Source organism: Diceros bicornis, chromosome 5, assembly GCF_020826845.1.
Source record: "Diceros bicornis minor isolate mBicDic1 chromosome 5, mDicBic1.mat.cur, whole genome shotgun sequence".
NCBI lineage: Eukaryota > Metazoa > Chordata > Mammalia > Perissodactyla > Rhinocerotidae > Diceros > Diceros bicornis.
This window is the reverse complement of record NC_080744.1, coordinates 96,469,551-96,489,210: the sequence shown is the minus strand read 5'-3', so window position 1 is coordinate 96,489,210 and position 19,660 is coordinate 96,469,551. Positions and strand designations below refer to the sequence as shown.

The window sequence follows — 19,660 nt, the reverse complement described above, 5'->3', positions numbered from 1 at the left end:
CCCTGTCTCTTGGACTGAGCATCGAGACACTCATGCTAATGCTCTGGTCCTAACTTTATGCTCTAGCTCTGGAAGCTGGGCCACTTTGCCTGGTCCTATCACTTTGTGCCTCCCTCCCCTGTTGTCCTTCCCCTTTGGCATTATGATTCCAGCTTTACTCTCTGATCTCTGACTTGACACCTGACTAACAATCTCATCCTCTGCCTTGCCATGCCCCTTTCCTCTTCTCTCTCCTTAAGCAATAGAATCCTTATGGATGGCCATTCTGAACATGCACTGTCCACGTGCATTCTAAATGGCCACATACTCTTGGAGCTCCTGATGCCAAGTGCCCTAAAACCTCTTCCTCCTTTTTACTTCATGTGGTACACCCTGGAAGGTGACTGTTTGAATCACTCCCTGTCCACTGCTGTACTCTTCAGATACCTACCTGCTAGATAAGACCTCCCACCAGGACTGGACACTAGTTCTACCTCCCTTAGACCCTGCCCCTCAAAATGGACGAGTTCAGTTCTAGGAGTTGGTCCCTTCCACTCAGACCCATCCCACTGTAGGTGACAGGGCTGTGCCATAAGATACAAAAATATGAGAGACCAATCTTCAAGAATGGCTTGGTCAGGTGTCGTTAGGCAATAAAACTGCCGGCACTGGAGGCACTGACTTCCACTGCAAGAGGTAAGCTCTTCTTCACTGGAAGCTCTAAATGTTAGAAGGCCTTTCAAGTATAGGACGGAATCGCCTTCCTCATAATTTCTATCCATGGCTGTTGTCCTGTCCTCTGGAACAACATCGAACAAACCTACCTCCCTCCACTTTCCTTTCAATCACCTGTACTCATGCCCTTCTCCTCACCCTTCTCTTCTCTAGGCTAAACACTCCAGCTGTGCCTTCAATCAATCCTTAGATAACTTAGCTTGTTTCTAGACTTTTGCTAAAATATTTCATAAGAGTATCTGAAAAGTATGAATTAAAATATAAATGCAGAAGACAAGATTATCATTAGAACAGGGAGGACAAACACCTGAGGCACCTGTTAGCATCTGAAGAGAAACGGTCTCTTCTCACGGGCTGATCACTGCGATCTAGACATTGTGTCAATCATCTGACATAGATTATAGCACATATTTATCACAACAATTAAATGAAATAGATATTATTATCCCTATTTTACAGACGGGAAAGCGGAGGCTTAGGAAATTTAAGTAATTTGACCCAAAGTCACACAGACAATAAATGGAGGAGCCATAATTCAAATCCAGATCTGACTCCAAATTATGCTTATTATCACCAGGCTGTCTTCCAATAGGCAGGAATTAAAGATGATAAAATCATCATCACATTAAGTAAATGTGGTTTTATTTTAGCCTTGGTTAAGAAAGAAGCAGAGTCATTCACATATATTAAGTCCTCATTCTGCCTGAGTTCATGACATGATCTGAAATAAATTAGCATTTCTATTCATTAAGTTAGCATCAAATGTGTAGAGGCTTGCTGTCCATCTATGTATTTATCCATCCACCCAGTTAACGCCCACTATGTGCCAGGCACTGCTGTGGGCATTGGGAGTGATGGTAGAGGGAAACAGAGCAGACAGAGGAGAAATCAGCAAGGATGTATATGAAGTACCCATTGTGCATCTGTATTATTTGTGCATTGTGTATCTGTAGTATTTATTGAGAATAAAGCAGAATTTATTTGCGAGAAAACAGAGCTCTACTAGTTAAGGAAAAGCTGTGGGTGGTGAGTTATTTAGGCTGTAGCTGAGCTAACCACGGACAACAGTTGCTGAAGTGACAGTAGTTACCAACAGTAGAGATGAAAGAGACCAGATGTGAGAATGTTGACTGGAGATTCAAACGGCAGGTTGTGGAGGTGAATTTGGAGGGGAAAGGAAAAGAGACAAGAACACAAAACCATCTATCCTCAGGATTCCAAGCAGAATGTTCATGCTCTGGCCTCTGTGTAGCTGGTCCAGGGGTGGGCTGCGACAGTGTCAGAGAAAGGGTTGGTAGCCTGGCTGCAGTTGGTACTACAGGTAACCACACTACCAGGTAGCTGAGATGATGGCAAGCAAGAGACCAAGAAAAGTGGCTTCTGTCTGAAGATAGCATCTTATTATTATTAGAAGTTAGTTCTCAAGAAGGAAGCAAAAGCAATACGAAGGCTCAGGGATTTGCGGGCTGAGAAACTGCCTGAAAAACTCCTAACAGAATGTTATCTAACAGGTACTTATCAGCAAGTAAGTATTCAGTAAGAATTTCTGATAGATTACAGCTGAGAACAGCAAAAGCAATGCCCAGAATCTAAAAAGGACAGGTAGGTTGGAAGGCTGCCCGCCTGCCTGGATTCAGAAGTGGAGGTTAAAAAGTCACATAGGATGACTAAGGTCAGATTCCACATAGCAAAGTGGAAGACCATAGGCATTAAAACTGGACAGACCTGGATTCAAATACTGTTTTGGCCTCCTTCTAGCTATATGACCTTGAGCACACTACTTAATCTTTTTAAAGATCCTTAATTTCCTCACAAGTAAAACTGAAATACTAAATACTTCTGTGGCAGAATTGTTAGATCTAAATGGCATAATCAATGGCAAGGCATGAATATTATAAGAGCTTAATAAATTGCAGCCAATTATTAGTGTTATTATCATTATTATTTATAAGACAGAGGAGTAAGACTTAAGATGCTGCCTGAGGTACCAGAAACTTTTTAAGAAGTAGTATTTACATTCTTTCTCTCAGATTACTCGAAAGATTCCTTCACAGAATGCCCAGAGTAGATGTGGGCAGTATAGAAGAGGAGCTTCCAAGCACCCACATCAAGGGAATCTTTTCATTCCAGACACCAAAACCATACTGAAGGAAAGACAGCAAACGGATTGGCAGAGCTAGAGACTGGGGCAGGGGAACCAGCTAGGAGGTTGCTGCAATAATTCTCATAAGAAATGATCAGGATATAAGCTAGTGGGGAAGGCAGTGGAGCTGGGAAGAAGGGGAATACATAAGAAAAACCCAGATGAAGTAGAATAGATTCTCAAAGACTCTGGAAACTTGAGAAATAATCCATCTCCCAGAGCCGCCTCCTGCCACCACCCCGTTCCCCACCACACACACACAATACACACATAGATCAGCAGAGATACGCACTCATAAATCTCCAGAGAGGTAGCCTCCACCGAGATCAGCAGTAGAGACGCTCATGCACTCATCAATCTCCACGGAGGCAGACGAGGCAGGCTTAGATAAGACCTTGCCCGATGTTCAATAAAAGTTCACTGTGGCTACTGCTACCATCACTACTACTCTGCTTCAAATTTACATCACTTCAGATCAATTGTCCCAGAGCTGATTTCAACAACTATCTATCTCCTAGAGAGGTATCACAGAAAGATACAGTACTGTGCACATTTTATGTTACCACGGGGGTTGCTCAATATGGTTTCTGGGTTGAGGAGGAAAAGTAGTCTCTGCACACTCCCACCCACACCCCACTGTACCCCAACATACACCACCTTCCTGGCCCAGCCCAACTTCTCCTTCTCCTTACCTTGGCTTATTCTGAGGCAAAGCCTTAGCATCAACTGCAAACATTTTGGAAACAAAGATAATAACTGGAGCAGTCTCTTCGCTTCCACATTTCATAAAAGCTAAACAAACAGGAAGTAAAAACGTCACTATTTTTTCCCATTATTAAAAAGTCAGATTTTCCTGGAAAACAAATAAAATGTTTAGAATATGGCACCATCTAAATATGTAAGCAGCCTATAATCTCTTACAACTACAATAAAAATTCCATTTTAGAAAAGTGTAAAATTACTCGAAAAGAAGAGTACAGCAAGAGCAAGTAGAATTGACAGACACAAGGAAAGAAAAGCAACATTACCCGGGAGCAGGGAGGACTGGGGGAACTCCTATATAGAGCTGCAGCTAGGGAAGGGGTTAACCACCCACTACAAGCCCTAATAAACTCTTCCAGTGGAGAAGGGATAGAATGGAGAAATGTTACCAAAAGGCAACACTCAACAAGGCAGCTTGTTAATCAAATAAGTAAAAATCAATAGCTTTTCTAATCTCCTACGATAACAAGTTAGAAAATAAAATGGACAAAAATATCTTATCATGATACTAACAAAAAAAATCTTAAGAAATAAATTAAGATTCAATACTATAACGATGTCAATTTTCCCTAAATCTATAAATTTTAACAAATTTCCTATCAACATATTGACATTTTTCTTACCCTACATTGAAGGTATAAAACCTCTGGTTAGTAATTTTTTAAAAATTCACATCAAAATAATTTACATATAAAGAATTCAACAGTGAAATTCAAAGAAGAAAAATAGTCTAGGAAGCAAAAATTAAACATCTATCAGAAGTCTTGCCTGGGAAACCTGTGAAAGGTTTTGAGGAACAGAACGACATGCCCCGACTCACATTCCCTCTTTTAACAGGATGGCTCTGGCTGAGGTGTTGAGAAAACACTAAAGAGAATCAAGAGCAGAAGCAGGGACAACAGTTGGAAAGCTATTACAACAACCAGGGGAGTGATCATGGTTGCTTGCCCAGGGGGCAGAAGTGGAAATGCTGGGAAGTAGTTGAGTTCTAGACATATTTCAAAGGAAGAATAAACAGATTTGCAGATGGATTGGATGCAGAGGCGTGAATTAAATATAAAAGCCATGGGTGACTCCAAAGTTTTTTGGACTGAGCAAATGAAAGGATGGAGGTTCTTATAACTGACGTGGGAATAACTAGGAGAAGCAGGTTGGGGGATCAGATAAGAAGCCCAGTTTGGGATATGTTAAATTTAAGATGCTTCTTAGACAGCCAAGAGGAGAGAGGGGGTGTGCAGCTGGAGATATGAGCCTGGAGTTCAGGGAACAGATCTGCACTGGAGATACAGACGTGGGAATTACGAGCATATCATTGTCATGTCAAGCCTTGAGACTGGACGAGATCACAAGGAGAGTAAATGCAGGTAGAAAATAGATGAGGTCCAAAGACTGAGCCTTGCTTGGGGTACCCTACAGTTAAAAAGTCAGGGAGAAGGAGAGGAACCAGAAAAAGAGATTAAGAATAAATAGCCAGGGAGTCAGGGAGAAAAGTGGAAGCATGTGGAAGTCTGGAAGTCAAGGGAACAAAGTCTCTCAAGGAGAAAGGAGTGACCTACTGTGTCAAATTCTGTTGACAGGTCTAGTCAGATGAGGATTGAGAACTGGCCGTTAGATTTAACACAGGAAAGCCACCAGTGGCCCTGAGAGTAACAGTGGGGTGATTGAACAACAGTAGAATGCGAGGCAAAGAACAGGGGAGAGTGAGTACATACAGATGGATTTCACGGAGCCTTACAGAGCCTGGAATGGGAGGCTTCCCTCTCATGGGGAAACGTGAGTATAGGGCTTCTAATGAGCAGCACTGCCCCGGAACCACTTTTCCACAGTCCCTAGGGACAGAGAAATGGCAGTGATGCAGCAGTTCAGGAGTACATCTTGACTATTTAGGAGGATGGAATACAGCATGATTATGACATGTGATCAGGGCAGAAGAGAGGAGTCTTAGAGTCTCTAGGCTCCCACACCACTGGCAGAGCAAAATAGCTGTAGCAAAACTGAAATGCTGGAGGGGGAAAAAACTGGTGAAATAGTGATTTGTGAAATTATTTGTGGAACTGGCCATTTGGCCATTTAGCAAACTAGCATTCAGCAAATTGGTCTAAAGCAGCCTTGATTTTAGGACAATCAAAACCATGGTACATGCCATGTTCATCTTTACCTCACCTGCTTTCAGTGCCTGGGTTTCCAGTGGAAGAGAGTCAAACGTTTGCGATCCTGTGCACATCAGTTTCTCCACTCTCTCAGCTGTAATATCAAGTGGACTAGGAAGTTTCTGACATACCATAGCTGAAGTCTGCGGTTAAGGACTCAAAACCTTGAGTGAATGCCCTCCACCAAGGCACAGCTTCACAGTATGCACTAAATATTGAGGTAACAATGTGTGTCTATACAATGCCTGGGCTGTAAGCCAGCATTACTCTATGCATCACATCTCACGATATGGATACAATTGCAGGGAGTTCACAGACTCTCCAAAGCCCAGAAAGGATCCTCATGATAGACATTCTAATACTGATGGCCCATGGAATACATGAGGACAACAGAGCTTAGGAGCTCGGTTATTTGTGACCTCGAAATTTTTCATATGGTTTAAAACAACAATGAGCCACTAGCTGTCATACAAGAAGGTCCTCTACCAAAGCCAGTGTCACTGTAGGGGTATGTGTCCCTCACAGCTCTGGGCTGTGGTCCACTGCTGGTCCACTCCCAGGATGCTGCCCCCCTAGCCCACCACATGGGTACGGCTTGGTACACACAGATCAATGAAAAGAACATAGTAAATTCATCCACACAATTACTTTAAGTTAATGTAAGCCATTTAAAATTGAGTCTTCTTGGAATCACTAACATGATAGAAAATACCAACAAGCTAGGGAAAATATGATACTAAAATGAAACAGTGATCTAACACAAACATCTAAATTAACTACTTACATGTTAAATCTTAGTCCAAAAGTTTTTACTTTTACATATTGCTAAACAAAAGTCTTTTTAAGAGAACATTTATTCAGACTGGTATTAGTACTATTACTAATTAGTATTGGTATATTTGTTTTTAAAGTATTAAATACAGTTTCATGGTAGAACACTAAATAACCACAGAAGACTTACTCTGGATTGGAACGCATTACTTCCAGAGGATTTCCTGGTAGTCAATAACACATTCTTTTTTCTTGTTTTGTCAAATATATGATTTCATAAAAAACCATTAAAATAAAGGATACCAAGAACAGCACTGGATATGGGTAGCCATTGACTGCAAATGGCATTGATTTGAACTTTAGGATCTGAATGCCGTGCCTCCCGGGCTCCAACTTTTAATCCTAAAGAAGTCACGATTTTATCAATTTTTTCTTTGTCCCTATAGTAAACATACAAGATTGCGGGGAAAAAGGTCACATAAAGATGTGAAGGAGCAGTGAGGAAAAGGAACTCAACATTATTTTACATATTTATTCCCAATATATTGCTTTTTCTACGAAAAACTAAAAATGCTTGGAAGGGGTCCTGCTACAGTAGAGGACTGCTCAACCTCTACTCTCATACTTTCAAATGAACTTCTCTTCAAAACTTCCCATGAAGCACCATTCCACAATCTCCTTAAGCACACTTGGTCAACTGATAAAGCAGTTTTGCAAATAAATGCTAAAAAATCATTATTCTACATCTAGAATAACTTACAAAGTAAATTTACTAAAGCAAGCTTTCTTTTCCATTTGCATCAGGTAAGTTATTTCCCAAGTTCCCCATTAATGATCCTAGATATCAAGCACCTTTTCTACTACAATTACTATTTTATTTTAAATCAGGTTTGTAAAAACAAAGGTCCAATGTTTCCTTCTGTCCTTTCATCTCTTCACCTCAGCACTCTATAAAATATTGCTGTTCTATCCCTCCTGTTGCTCTTTACTTGGGTTACACATACTCCTTTAAATTGTTTCCAGCTCTGTAATCAACGCATCTGTAAAGGCTCTGTTCACTTTCTCAGTCTATCTCAGCTTTCTGAAGTGACTCATCAAACTGGAAAGTGAGGCAAAGTACACCACCCAAAGATAAACTATTTTATAACAGTCTTACTTTTTCAAGACAGCATCATACAAACTCCATATATTTTCCAGGATCAACTGTACAAATAAAGGTTTCTTTCCTTTTGCCTGTAAAAAGAATACATGGGCTTAAATTTCTGAATATTTAATAGTATCTTACATATTCATTTTTGACATGTTTTATTATCAGTATGTCTCACTTCTACTTGAAAATATTTATTCAACAGTAAAGTAGATGAAAGTAGTGATAAGAATGTTCTTTGTTGTTAGTGCCCTTGAGTCAATTTCGACTCTAGTGACCCAGTATACAGCAGAACAGAACCCTACCCGGTCTTTTTGTGCCATCCTCTCATCTTCCAGCGCTCTATCAGACAATGCTCTGCTGCTTTTTATAGGGTTTTCATGGCCAATTATTTCAGAAGTGGGTGGCCAGGTCCTTCTTCCTAGTCTTAGTCTGAAAGCTCTGCTGAAACCTGTCCACCATGAGTGACCTAGCTAGTATTTGAAATATCAGTGGCAAAGCTTTCAGCATCACAGCAACAGGCAGCCACCACAGTATGACAACAGACAGATATGTGGGATGGTTCCCTGACCGGGAAACAAAACTGGGCTACAGCTCTAAACAGTCAAGAATCTGCAACCAACAATAACCCACTGTTCTCTTCCTCCGGGAGCCACAGACTTCACGAACGATGAGACCATTTAGAGGACATATCACTGCAGGTGCCCCTCCACTGCCATCAAAGGAATACACAGTACCCAAGTGGGGAACTAAAAGTGCACGCTATACGTGTAGGCCTTTCCATGGACTTCCCTCTGAAGAATGTTCCTAAACATAAACAATGTTCAACATCAGGGAAGAGGATATTAAAAAAACAAGAAAAACTACCATTTCTCTTACCAAACTGTGCCAAGTAGCAAGAGCACCTTGAGATGGATACTCTCACATATACATGAGACAGAATATAAACTGATACCCCCTTTCTGAAGAGTTATTGGCAAGGTATTAGGAAATTAAGACATTACCTTTGAATGCTTGGATAAACGTCATCGTGAAGACATAAAAATTTATGCACAAAGATGTCCATCGGAGCTTTATTCATAATATCAAAACGTTTGAAAAACAGAAATAAAAACTATGTCCAATCTTAGGGGTATGATTACATAAATGACAATACACCCAGAAAATAAAATGAGGTACTTATTATGTGACAGGAACTGTTCTAAACACTTTTCCTGGATTATTTCACATAATCATCACAACCAATCTATGAGGTAAGTACTACTATCTCCATTTTGCAGTTGAAACAAGGGAGACAAAGGTCACAGAGCTAGTAAGTGCTGGAGCTGAGATTCAAACAGAGTCAGATCCTCAAGCTATGCTCCTTCCCACTTCACTACACTGGCTCCTTTTTAAATATACTGTTTACAGAAAGCTTTTAATGGCAAGGGAAAATGTTCACGATACGATGTCAAGCAAAAAAGCAGCCATGTTGTATAAACAGCATAATTCTCAACTGAGGGATGTATGCATCTATCCAGAAAGCAGGACAGAAATTAAAACCATAGCATTAGCGGTGCTGGCTTTCAAGTTTTTTCTTTCCTGTGGCTTTATATATATATGAGTACTTTCTAAGGCCATATATATGCTCTTCAATGAGAATAAATTTATAAAATCCTGAATTCTACATAAAAAATAAGCTTCAAAAAAAGCATCCTTTGAGGCTGTGACTCAGCAGTCCTGCAGCACCTCTATGCACAGAAGGAAGGTTCCAGGGAGCACTGCCTCTCCCATCAGCACTGCACAGTGAATGGCATTCAGTGAGAGACCTCAGCTGAGACTAGGAATACAGTGTGGGCCATACAGTGATGTCTGTAAGTGATGTCTCTTTGTGGTGAAGAGGACACACAAATGCACGATGGAAAATATGTGTCTTCAAGTGCCCAGGATCTGAGACTTGGGATCCTCTAAAAAAACAAAGCAATCCTTTGTTCTCTATATTTAAAGAACTCAAAGCAATACTTGAATATAAGACTCATAAGCTTTAACCAAATACGTACAGTAAAAAATCCCTCATGAACAGACCAGCATAAACCACAAACCAAAGCCAAATTACATCTCTTAAAGGTGTTACAGTACAGGTTTTCACAGGGCAAGAACGAGACCAACAACTGAAAGGGACATATGCCACACTACCTGGTCAACCTTCATAATCTTCTTAGCCTTCATATTTATATAGTAATCTCCCCACAAGGTTTTCAAAAGAACTTCCTTTTTGACGCCAATTTTTTGACTGTAGATGTTGGCAAAGTGCTCAATTCTGAAAGGAAAGCAAGTGTTCATGTTATTAACAACAACCATAATAAGTATGAGTACAGCTAACCCCTGAGTGTTTCTGTGCCAGGTACTGTTCAAAATGCTTTAAATGTACTACTAAACATAATCATTTCAACTGTCCTAAGAGGCAGATACTAATTATCTCCCTCATTTTGAAGAAAAGGATAATGAAGCACAGGGTGTTACATGGGTAATAAGTGAAGTTGGGATTCAAAGCCAAGCAATGCGGCTCCAGGGCCCGCGCTCTTGTCCAACCCTCTCTACGTTCACATGAACTAGGATTCACTCTATAGTTCCCTTTCTTAATTCTCCATGCACAGAACAAGGTAAGAGGAACAACAGCTAAAGAAATATAGGCTCCAGCTGCCCATCACAACTATACCAACAATAAACTTTGTTTTAGCCCTTCACTCTATAGGTGCCTGTTGCTCACAAAGAAAACAAACTCCAGGGCCAGAACCCGCCAAAAGAGGCTTATTAACATCCTAGATTAAACATGAAACATCACACACTTACTTAACTCTCCTCAGCCCTCAGAGAAACGTGTTAGCACCAGGTCTGCTCTACTGTAAACCCCAGCCATGTGAGAGCAGTCACTCGACAAATAAGGATGCTGTACATAGCGTATGCATCGCCTGGATAAAGGTCCTAGAAAAAATATCTTTTCTGCAGGGAAGTTTAATCTAAGGTTTGAATCCAACTCTCAAACTACCAGCACCTTAACAGATGCCTGCTATTTTCTCCACTGCACAAGGAATCAAAAGTTAACACACTCGAGACAATTCTTTACACGTCAGCCAGCAACCGTGGCATTGCTGGAATCCAGGGATTAACTACAACCAAGTCCAATTAGCTGATATTCTCTCACAATAATGAAAGCCTGGAGGGAGCAATAAGAAGCTGCAGGAGTGGAAGTTAATAATTATGGTCGGAACCAGAGATGTGAAGAGCATCAGGCAGTAGCTTAGAAGCAAAAGCAGACAATACAGAAACTGCTAAAGGTATATCCAGAGTCCCCTCTCACTGAGAACCAAGGGAGAGAAAAATACTCAACCAGGAATAAAAATTTAAATTATACAGTTACAGACTGCTGACATTCTGGAGCTGGCCTCAAGGGTCTACTGCTTTCAAAGTAATTTGCTATCGTAAACTTTACTTCCCATTTGATCCAACAGTTATTTATTTAGTAGTTTTTTTTTTTATTTTCCAAAATTTTAGTTTCTATTATATTATTTCTATTATTAATTTATAACTTTTTTTTTATCTTTTCGAAGGAGGGAACCCTTCTTCTCTCCACAAATTCTCACCTCACTCCAGAGACCTACAGCTTTCCTAGTATGGAGGGCTGAGAGGAGCCCTCTTGGTCTCTCTCCTGCAGGAGCTGCCACTCTACAAGTGAGGAGGAGGTCCACAGCCCACGTGCACTGGGTGGAGTTCTTATGCCTCAAAAAGCAGACAGGCTCTGCCTTACTGCCTACTCTAGGGATAGTAAAAAGCGCCAGGCCTTCTCCCTGGTTTCCTGTGGTTAACGCACCTACAGCAGGGCACAGAACCTTTCTTCCAGATGCAAGTCAGTAGACCCGTATCTCCCTGCAGTTTCCATTTGTCAACACTTGATTTTGCCAGGTAGGCTGTACTCCCCAAGGCAGATTTGCAGATCCGCTCCAGGACCTACACGAGGGAAACAAGAGGAAGCAACCACTGAGGCCTGACGGCCCAAGCACCTTCACCAACCTAGCTTTACCAGGGAGCACTGTTCTCTAGAGTGATGCTCCTTGGGCTCTCGAGGAATAAAGCCAACACTTTGATCTCCATGTTGGCAACTTGGGTCTACTCTTAGATGGTTAAAACTAGAGATAATGACTGAGTGATTAGCACAACAAACTTTCAAAATTTTCATATTTTTTGAACTTGCATTGTATTTTTTTTTTGCCTGATATAGGAGCAATTTTCCTATGTCCTTCACTGACACTTAAAACAAATTCTGACTTTAATTATTATACTATTCATATAGTTTATGTTTCTGTTTACTTGACCTATTAACAGTCTGACCGTGACTCAGTAAAATCTCCCCAAACCACATGCCTGTAGATTTCTACTTATACTTCCATTGTTGTCTCATGCACTTGTTATGATTGTTGACACAGAGTTAAATCCTTCACTACTGTGGGCCAGCCCCCTGGCTTAGCGGTTAAGTGCGCGTGCTCCGCTACTGGCCGCCCGGGTTCGGATCCCGGGCGCACACCAAAGCACCGCTTCTCTGGCCACGCTGAGGCTGCGTCCCACATACAGCAACTAGACGGATGTGCAGCTATGACATACAACTATCTACTTGGGCTTTGGGGAAAAAAAAAGGAGGAGGATTGGCAATAGATGTTAGCTTAGAGCCAGTCTTCCTCAGCAAAAAAAAAAAAGAGGAGGACTGGCATGGATGTTAGCTCAGGGCTGATCTTCCTCACAAAAAAAAAAAAAGAAAGAAAGAAATTAAAAAAAAAAAACAAAACCCTTCACTACTGAAATGTGTCAATTATCCATTATGTCACAATACATTTGCCATAAATTCTGCTATGTTTATCATTAATATTGCCAAACATACTTTTTTTTGTTCGCATTTGATTGACATATTGAGCCAAAGTTTTGGTGTTTATTCCCTGTCCATGATGTTTTATGTTTACCTATTTTACATAGCAAACCTGGATTTTTTTTTTAATGAAATTTCCTTCTTGTAAAAACTTTATCTCCTCAATGGGGTATTTCATACACTTACTGTCATAATTCTTTTTTTTTTTGAGGAAGATTGGCCCTGAGCTAACATCTGTTGCAAATCTTCCTCTTTTTTCTTTTTTCTCCCCAAAGCCCCAGTACATAGTTATGCATCACAGTTGTAGAGTTGTAGCTCTTCTACATGGGACGCTGCCTCAGCATGGCTTGATGAGCAGTGAGTAGGTCTGTGCCCAGGATCCAAACCGGCGAACCCCAGGCCACCAAAGCAGAATGTGTGAACCTAACTGCTACGCCACTGGGCCGGCCCCTGTCATAGCTCTTCTGATCAGGTGGATTTCTAGTATGATTTCTGCTCACGTTTCTAGGATTTTTTTTTAAATGTTGACTTGTGCTACCCAGACTGTTATATTTTCTTTTATGTTTTACAACAATGTGTTAGATATATGTCCCGTTTTTAATTTGAGAAGTGGTAAACTGAAAGATTTTCACAAACACTCTAAAACCTCTATCAAAATCATAAATTATAGTAAGAAATTTGTCCATTTGCTTAGGCCACTGTCCTCAAACCCTTTTCTAGTCCATCATTTATTTACACATGCATAGATATAAAGGTACATAAATCTTTCACAATCTTGTTTTTTATCCTTTTCATCCTTTTTCATCCCATAGTTACCACAAAATTTTCTTATTAACATCAACACTTTCCCTCTTATTGCTTAGGGCTTTTATTCATTTATCTGTCACTAGTTAGTTATAATTTTAAAACACTGACAGTGTCTAGCACAACTTCTCCATTTTTTAATTCTATTTTAATTCATTTCCTCTACAAAGTAACTTCAAATATGAGTCTCAGAAAAGAGCTGCAGAACATTTTCCAAGACTTTACAGACCAGTCTATCTTTTGCCTATTCTCCTGAATGACAACTCGGCTAAGCATGAAATTACTGGGCCACATACTCTTTTGCATACAAGCTACCCAATGGATTGCTAATTGCAGGATTCTAAGACACTAGTGGACAAAGACAAAACTATTAGGAAGGGCTTTCCATTGTCTCTTTTTTCCTGTCCCTGTTTTATGGGGTTGGGCCTCAGTTCTACTTACCTAAAACAGGAACTAGATTCTTGCTGCCACCTACCCAAGTCAACGTGTTTCTGCTCTTTCAGAGCAGATTCTGCTGGATTAACATCTATTACCAAGGCAGATTTACACCAAAGACCTAGGTTCTGCCACTAGTCACACTTCTGGAGCCTGTCCCACTGTAGAAGAGTTTATAGCACCATCTTCCAAGTTCTGAAACGTGCTCATTTCCCATTTTTGTGATAGATGAAGTCACCAACTTTTCCTATTCACTGACATTTTAGAGGAAAATTAGAAGGAAAGGGTCTGCAGTGCTTCCATTTCCACCACCATTTCCCATAAATCAACAGGCACTAGCAGATCTCTAAATACGACCTTGTCTAATACAGGGGAATTCACTTATTAACTGAAAGTAGGTAAAATGTCCAAAGTTGTGCAGGATACAGAAGTTACCCTTACTCTATCTGTTCAAGCCTCTCCTCATTCCTTCTTCCACAACAAACTTCTCTCTATTTGTGAGATTTAGAGTAAAATTCACAAAAACATTAAACTATTTAAGAAAATCATTACAAGAAAAGGAGAAGCCTCTCACCTTGTGTCTCATAGCAAAATGCTTACAAATCAGGAAATCATCAAGTCTGACCCTGTTATATGACTGAATAAATCACTGTACTTTTTTAGCTCAAAGAAATTCTTAGAAATCACCTTAGCCCCATACTCTCATTTTCCAGAAGAAGAAACTAAGGCCCACAAAGGTGATAATGGCAAGTCATCAACCACATATGAAAAGTGCACATTTTCAGCAGGTTTGTAATTTCCACTTTCATTACAAACCCATTATCTGAATCTAAGTCTTGTATGACCTTTATACGAACCAAGTGGATTAAGGTATCTATAATTTATCACAAACTAACACAGAAAAATCATGGTATTATAACTTATTGTACGGCCCAAGGCAAAATGTTTTCAGTAAAAGGAAGAGGAAGAGCAAGTTCCTGTGAAAACGAGGACAAGAAACAGCCAAGACTGGTTAGCCTACTCCCAAGCTGCACATTCGGGTCAACTTCTGATCTTTCTGCTTTCCCATTTCCAGCTCATACTGACATATGTTTCATGAATAGGTTTTGTTTTCACCTGATGCATTATTTCTGGTTCTATTATCCCTGTAAATTATATGCAAGATTAATCCCACGACTAAAGTAAAGTTCATTACAGTCTCACAACTGTTTATCTAAGCTGAAGACATTTTTCTCAAAGTAATAATTCTTTAATTATATGTGAATTTTCTGATTCCACAAGTCAGTACTGGTTGTAGTTAAGAAATGTAATCAACTACCTACCTCATTCTAAAAACTGGTATCACTAAGGCCCCAGCCATAAGTACATATCTAGAAGGGGCAGTAAGAAGAAACAAGGGTCCCTACATTCCATAACAAAGAACCTGTAGAAGCACCATGGTAAGAAAGCATGACTGCAGTGTCAGGCAGACTTTAAACTTAATACCAGCTCAGCCACTTAGTAGCTGAGGGATGTTAAACAAATTGCTCAGTGTCTTTGAGCCTTAGATAAAAAATATTAATATCTATTTAAAAGGACTATTCTAAGAATTCAATGAAATATTTAAGTGACTAGCTCAATGCCTAGAATATGTACATCCTCAATAAAGTTAGTTTCTTTCCATACTAACTTCTGCTAGTATAGATAAATAAAAGCTAAGTGAGATAAGTCAGACAGAGAAAGACAAATACCACGTGATCTCACTTATACGTGTAATCTAAGGGGAAAAAAACCCCACCAAACTCACAGACGCAGAGAACAGACTGGCAGTTGCCAGAGGCAGGGTGAAGGGGGTCAAAAGGTACAATAAAATAAATAACTCATGGGGATGTAATGTACAGCATGGTGATTATAGTTAATATAACTGTACTCCGTATTTGAAAGTTGCTAAGTGAGTACATCTTAAAAGTTCTCATGAGAAGAAAAAAACTTTTTGTAACTATGTATGAAGGATGTTACCTAGACTTATTGTGATCATTCTGTAATATATACAAATATCAAATCATTAGGTTGTACACTTGAAACTAATATTATGTCAATAATACCTCAAAAAAAAAAATACAGACAGACAAGGAGCAAAGGACATGAAGAAATATTTCACCCAAAAGAATAGACAGATGACACATCAGCACATGAAAAGATGTTCAACATCACTAGTAGGAAAATGCAAATTAAAACCACAATAACACATCAGTACACACCTATGAGAATGGCTTAAAAAAACAGCAACAAAACACTAAATGGTGGTGAAGATGTAGAAAAACTGGATCACTCGCACATTGCTGGTGGAAATGAAAAATGGTATATCCCCTCTGGAAACAGTTTGATAGTTTCTTTAAAAACTAAACATACAACTACCAGATGACCCAGTAAATGCACTCCCGGGCATTCATCCCAGAGAAATAAAAACTTATGTTCACATAAAAACCTAACGTAAGTGCTTATAGCAGCTTTACTCAGCCAAAAACTGGAAAAAACCCAGATGTCCTTCTGGGTGAATAAACAAATTGTGACATATCCATACCATGGAATACTACTAACGAATAAAAAGGAACCAACTATTGATATATGCAACAACTTAGATTAAGTCTCTAGAGAATTACGCAGCCAATCTAGAAAAGGTTAGATACTGTTTGATTCCACTTCTCTAACATTCTTGAAATAACAAAGTATAGACATGGAGAACAGTTAGTGGTTGCCAGGGGTTAAGGAGGGGTTGGGGGAAGAAAGTAGGTGTGGCTAAATTAGGGCAACATAAAGGATCTTTGTGGTGATGGACTGTATCACTTCAATGTCAATGTCAATATGACATTGTACTACAGTTTGCAACATGAATCTACTTGGGGATACTGGGTAAAGGGTACAAGAGAACTCTCTGTATTCTTTCTTAAACTGAATGTGCATCTTCAATTATCTCAAAATAAAAAGTTTAATTTAAAAAAATCAATTGTATATAAAATCCACAGAGATTTAGTTAAATTCAAACAGACTTACCCAAAGCCCCAGCCATCTATTGCACTTGTAAACACCACGTTCCCCTGATCTGGAGAGAAGTACAGGTGAGAATCATCCGTGTCCTCCAAGCCGGTGCTCCAGTCATACACTTGCTCTCCTGGTTCAGAATGTGGATTTACTTGGGATTCAGCCTCTCTCTCTGCTCTTTCTTCTAGGACTTTAGAAGTAAAAAGAGTTCCTGTGAGTGCATTAATCTAGGAGAGATGGTGAAATGGCAGAATGTCATTCAGATGCTCAGCATGCCCACAGGAGGAGACACCCTGTCCAACCCTTGTTAACCCTAGAATCATCGGTCACAGTTTGGGCTCATGTTAAGCACACGCGGATGGAGTTGACATTTACAACAATAAATAACTTAAATGTTATCAACCCATTCTTTCTACACCCAGCAAAACTAAATTGTAAGGCTTCGGAAAGGTCATTTTTGTAATTATCAGTTTAATGCAAACACTAGCATGTCATATCTTTAACTTGTTTTTCAGTACCAGGGCCTGATGTCATTAGGAATTCATAGTTTCCAACTCCCACATCCTAGTTTGTAACTTTAGTCAACTCCCTCGTCAATTCTCAGATCAGCTGTTTGAACTTTTCACCTCTCCAGGCCCTCTTCCCAACCTCTAACCCTCAACTATTTTCACCCCCAAGTAAGTAATCTTATTTCCTACCTCAGAGAGAAAATGAAACCTACTGTTCAGAAACCCTGCAAGCTCCCCATACTCCAAACTATAACACCACCCCACGTATATCTGCCAATACCACTGGCCCTTCTCCTTCCACTGCAGGGCAGGAGGATTTCACCTGTGCCATTCCTATGTGTCTCTAAAGGGAACTAGATCCACTGATCCATTCCCTTTCACTGCTCCATCTTTATCATTTCCTCCTTTCAGTAAATAAGTATTCTCAAGTTGGTCTCATCAGTGCTGCTCCATTGTCTTGAAGAGGAAAATTCAAACCTCCATGCATGGCATACAAGGTTCACCGTAATCTAAACTCTGTAATTCTTTCTACTCTCACCTCTTGGCACTGCTTAACATGATCTAATTTTTCAGCTATAACAAATAATTTGCAGTTCTTTGAATGAAACATTGTACTATGCTTTTTCTTGCCTTTATGATTTTGTACATCTTATTCCTTCTCTCTTGAATGCCCCTGCCATAATACTTTACCTGGCAAACTTGACCTTTATTCCATCTCAGGGCTTCTGTTGAGACTTTTCCTAACTCTGTCTTCCCTCTTGACCCAGTCTGGGTGAGGAGGCCACAGTTTACGCTCTCAAATCACACCCAGGGCTTATCTCATTGTTCTCCAAATATCTCTTTCAACTATTTGTCTCTCCCATCACACTGTGAGAGCTTTGAAAATAGGGACTCTGACCTGTCTGTCTTTATATTCACAATCCCTAGCATACACTGGCCATCCAAGAATTCATTTATTCAACACATAGCTATGTAAATGTTTGCTGAATAAATAAATGAATGAATGCTTGGGTAAAACTTCATCTAAAAACAGGTAATAAAAAAGCCAAAGAGCTTCCTAATATTGCTTCACTTTGGAACGAAACTACAAGATTTTAAACAAGAGAGCATTAAAACCTTTGTCCAAGCTTTATACTCAAGGATGCTTCCAGGAGATGGAGGGTACTCCTGAGAGGATGCTTGTCCTGTTGCCTCTCTTGTAGTATGACAACACCAACACATATGAATCTTCAGTGGAAAAGTTATAAATAAATAAATTTTCTGTAGCAATGCCTCATAATCAACTCAGCAACTTCCTTACAACTCTTGAGCCCTAATTTTTAAAATACTGAAGTCAAGGATAAAATACCTGTTCTAAAATATTCTTGAGGTGAGAATAGGCCTCCTGTGGGGTGAATTTCAGTTCCACTATCAAGCGATCTATCTTATTAATCACCAAAACTGGACGGATGTTTTCAAGCCAGGCTTGTCGCAGAACTGCCTGTGTCTAATTAAAACAGAAAGGAAAGTGTAAAAGTCATGATTTAAAATCATTCAAGCACATTAGAAAATCTTGGTTAATAATCAGCTCATTTCCATACTACTTTATCACATCTCAGTTTTGACATAATGCCAGTAAAACACAGGTGTTCACTCGACATTCACAAAGCAGATAACACAGAAGCAAAGAACTACAGACGAGAAACCACCCTTCCCTTTATGGAACTGACACTTTATTTAAGAAGGATAAAAAAACTGTGTAAAAGATAGAAAAAAGTTTGGTGGAATTATACACACACATACACACACACAGAGTTTAATAAACAATCAGAAAACAAACACTCATGTTGCCAACACACAGATCAAAAAACAGACCATTCCCCCAGAAGTCCCCTGTGTAAACCTTCCTGATCATAACCCCGCCTCTTGGAGTTAACCGTTAACCACTATCCCGCTACTCTGAAGTCAGGTGTTAATTTCACTTATCTTGTCAGGATGCCTGCAACACTACACAGACTAAGGCTGTGCTTCCCAAGTGGGGGTTCCTGTGCCCTTAGGGGAAATCAGATGGGAAGCTACAGGATAATTATGGCACATCTTGGAATTATCAAACTTCCTCCATTTGAGTTAACTTAAATCTTTTACTATTCTTTTTAAAAAACATTAAAACAAGGGTATATTAAGAAGTAGGATATAAAGGTGACAACAATTTTTAAAGATAAAACATAAGGTTTCAAAAAAAAATTATTAAAAGAACTGAGCTTAGGGCCGGCCCCGTGGCTTAGCGGTTAAGTGCGCATGCTCTGCTGCTGGCGGCCCGGGTTCGCA

At 39.8% G+C, this 19,660-nt stretch overlaps 1 protein-coding gene across 4 annotated transcripts in view; it reads right to left on the bottom strand.

Moving 5' to 3' along the window:
* The window catches only part of EFL1 (elongation factor like GTPase 1), a 130,227-nt gene that overhangs the window by 89,942 nt on the left and 20,625 nt on the right, over positions 1 to 19,660 (bottom strand). For all 4 annotated transcript variants that reach the window (XM_058542569.1, XM_058542568.1, XM_058542570.1 and 1 more), the window contains 7 exons: positions 18,702 to 18,839; positions 16,857 to 17,071; positions 9,863 to 9,986; positions 7,697 to 7,773; positions 6,844 to 6,980; positions 5,783 to 5,905; positions 3,550 to 3,649 (listed from right to left, as the gene is read on the bottom strand). In XM_058542569.1, the coding sequence (XP_058398552.1) occupies positions 3,550 to 3,649; positions 5,783 to 5,905; positions 6,844 to 6,980; positions 7,697 to 7,773; positions 9,863 to 9,986; positions 16,857 to 17,071; positions 18,702 to 18,839 (914 nt within the window). The remainder of the gene's footprint in view (positions 1 to 3,549; positions 3,650 to 5,782; positions 5,906 to 6,843; positions 6,981 to 7,696; positions 7,774 to 9,862; positions 9,987 to 16,856; positions 17,072 to 18,701; positions 18,840 to 19,660) is intronic.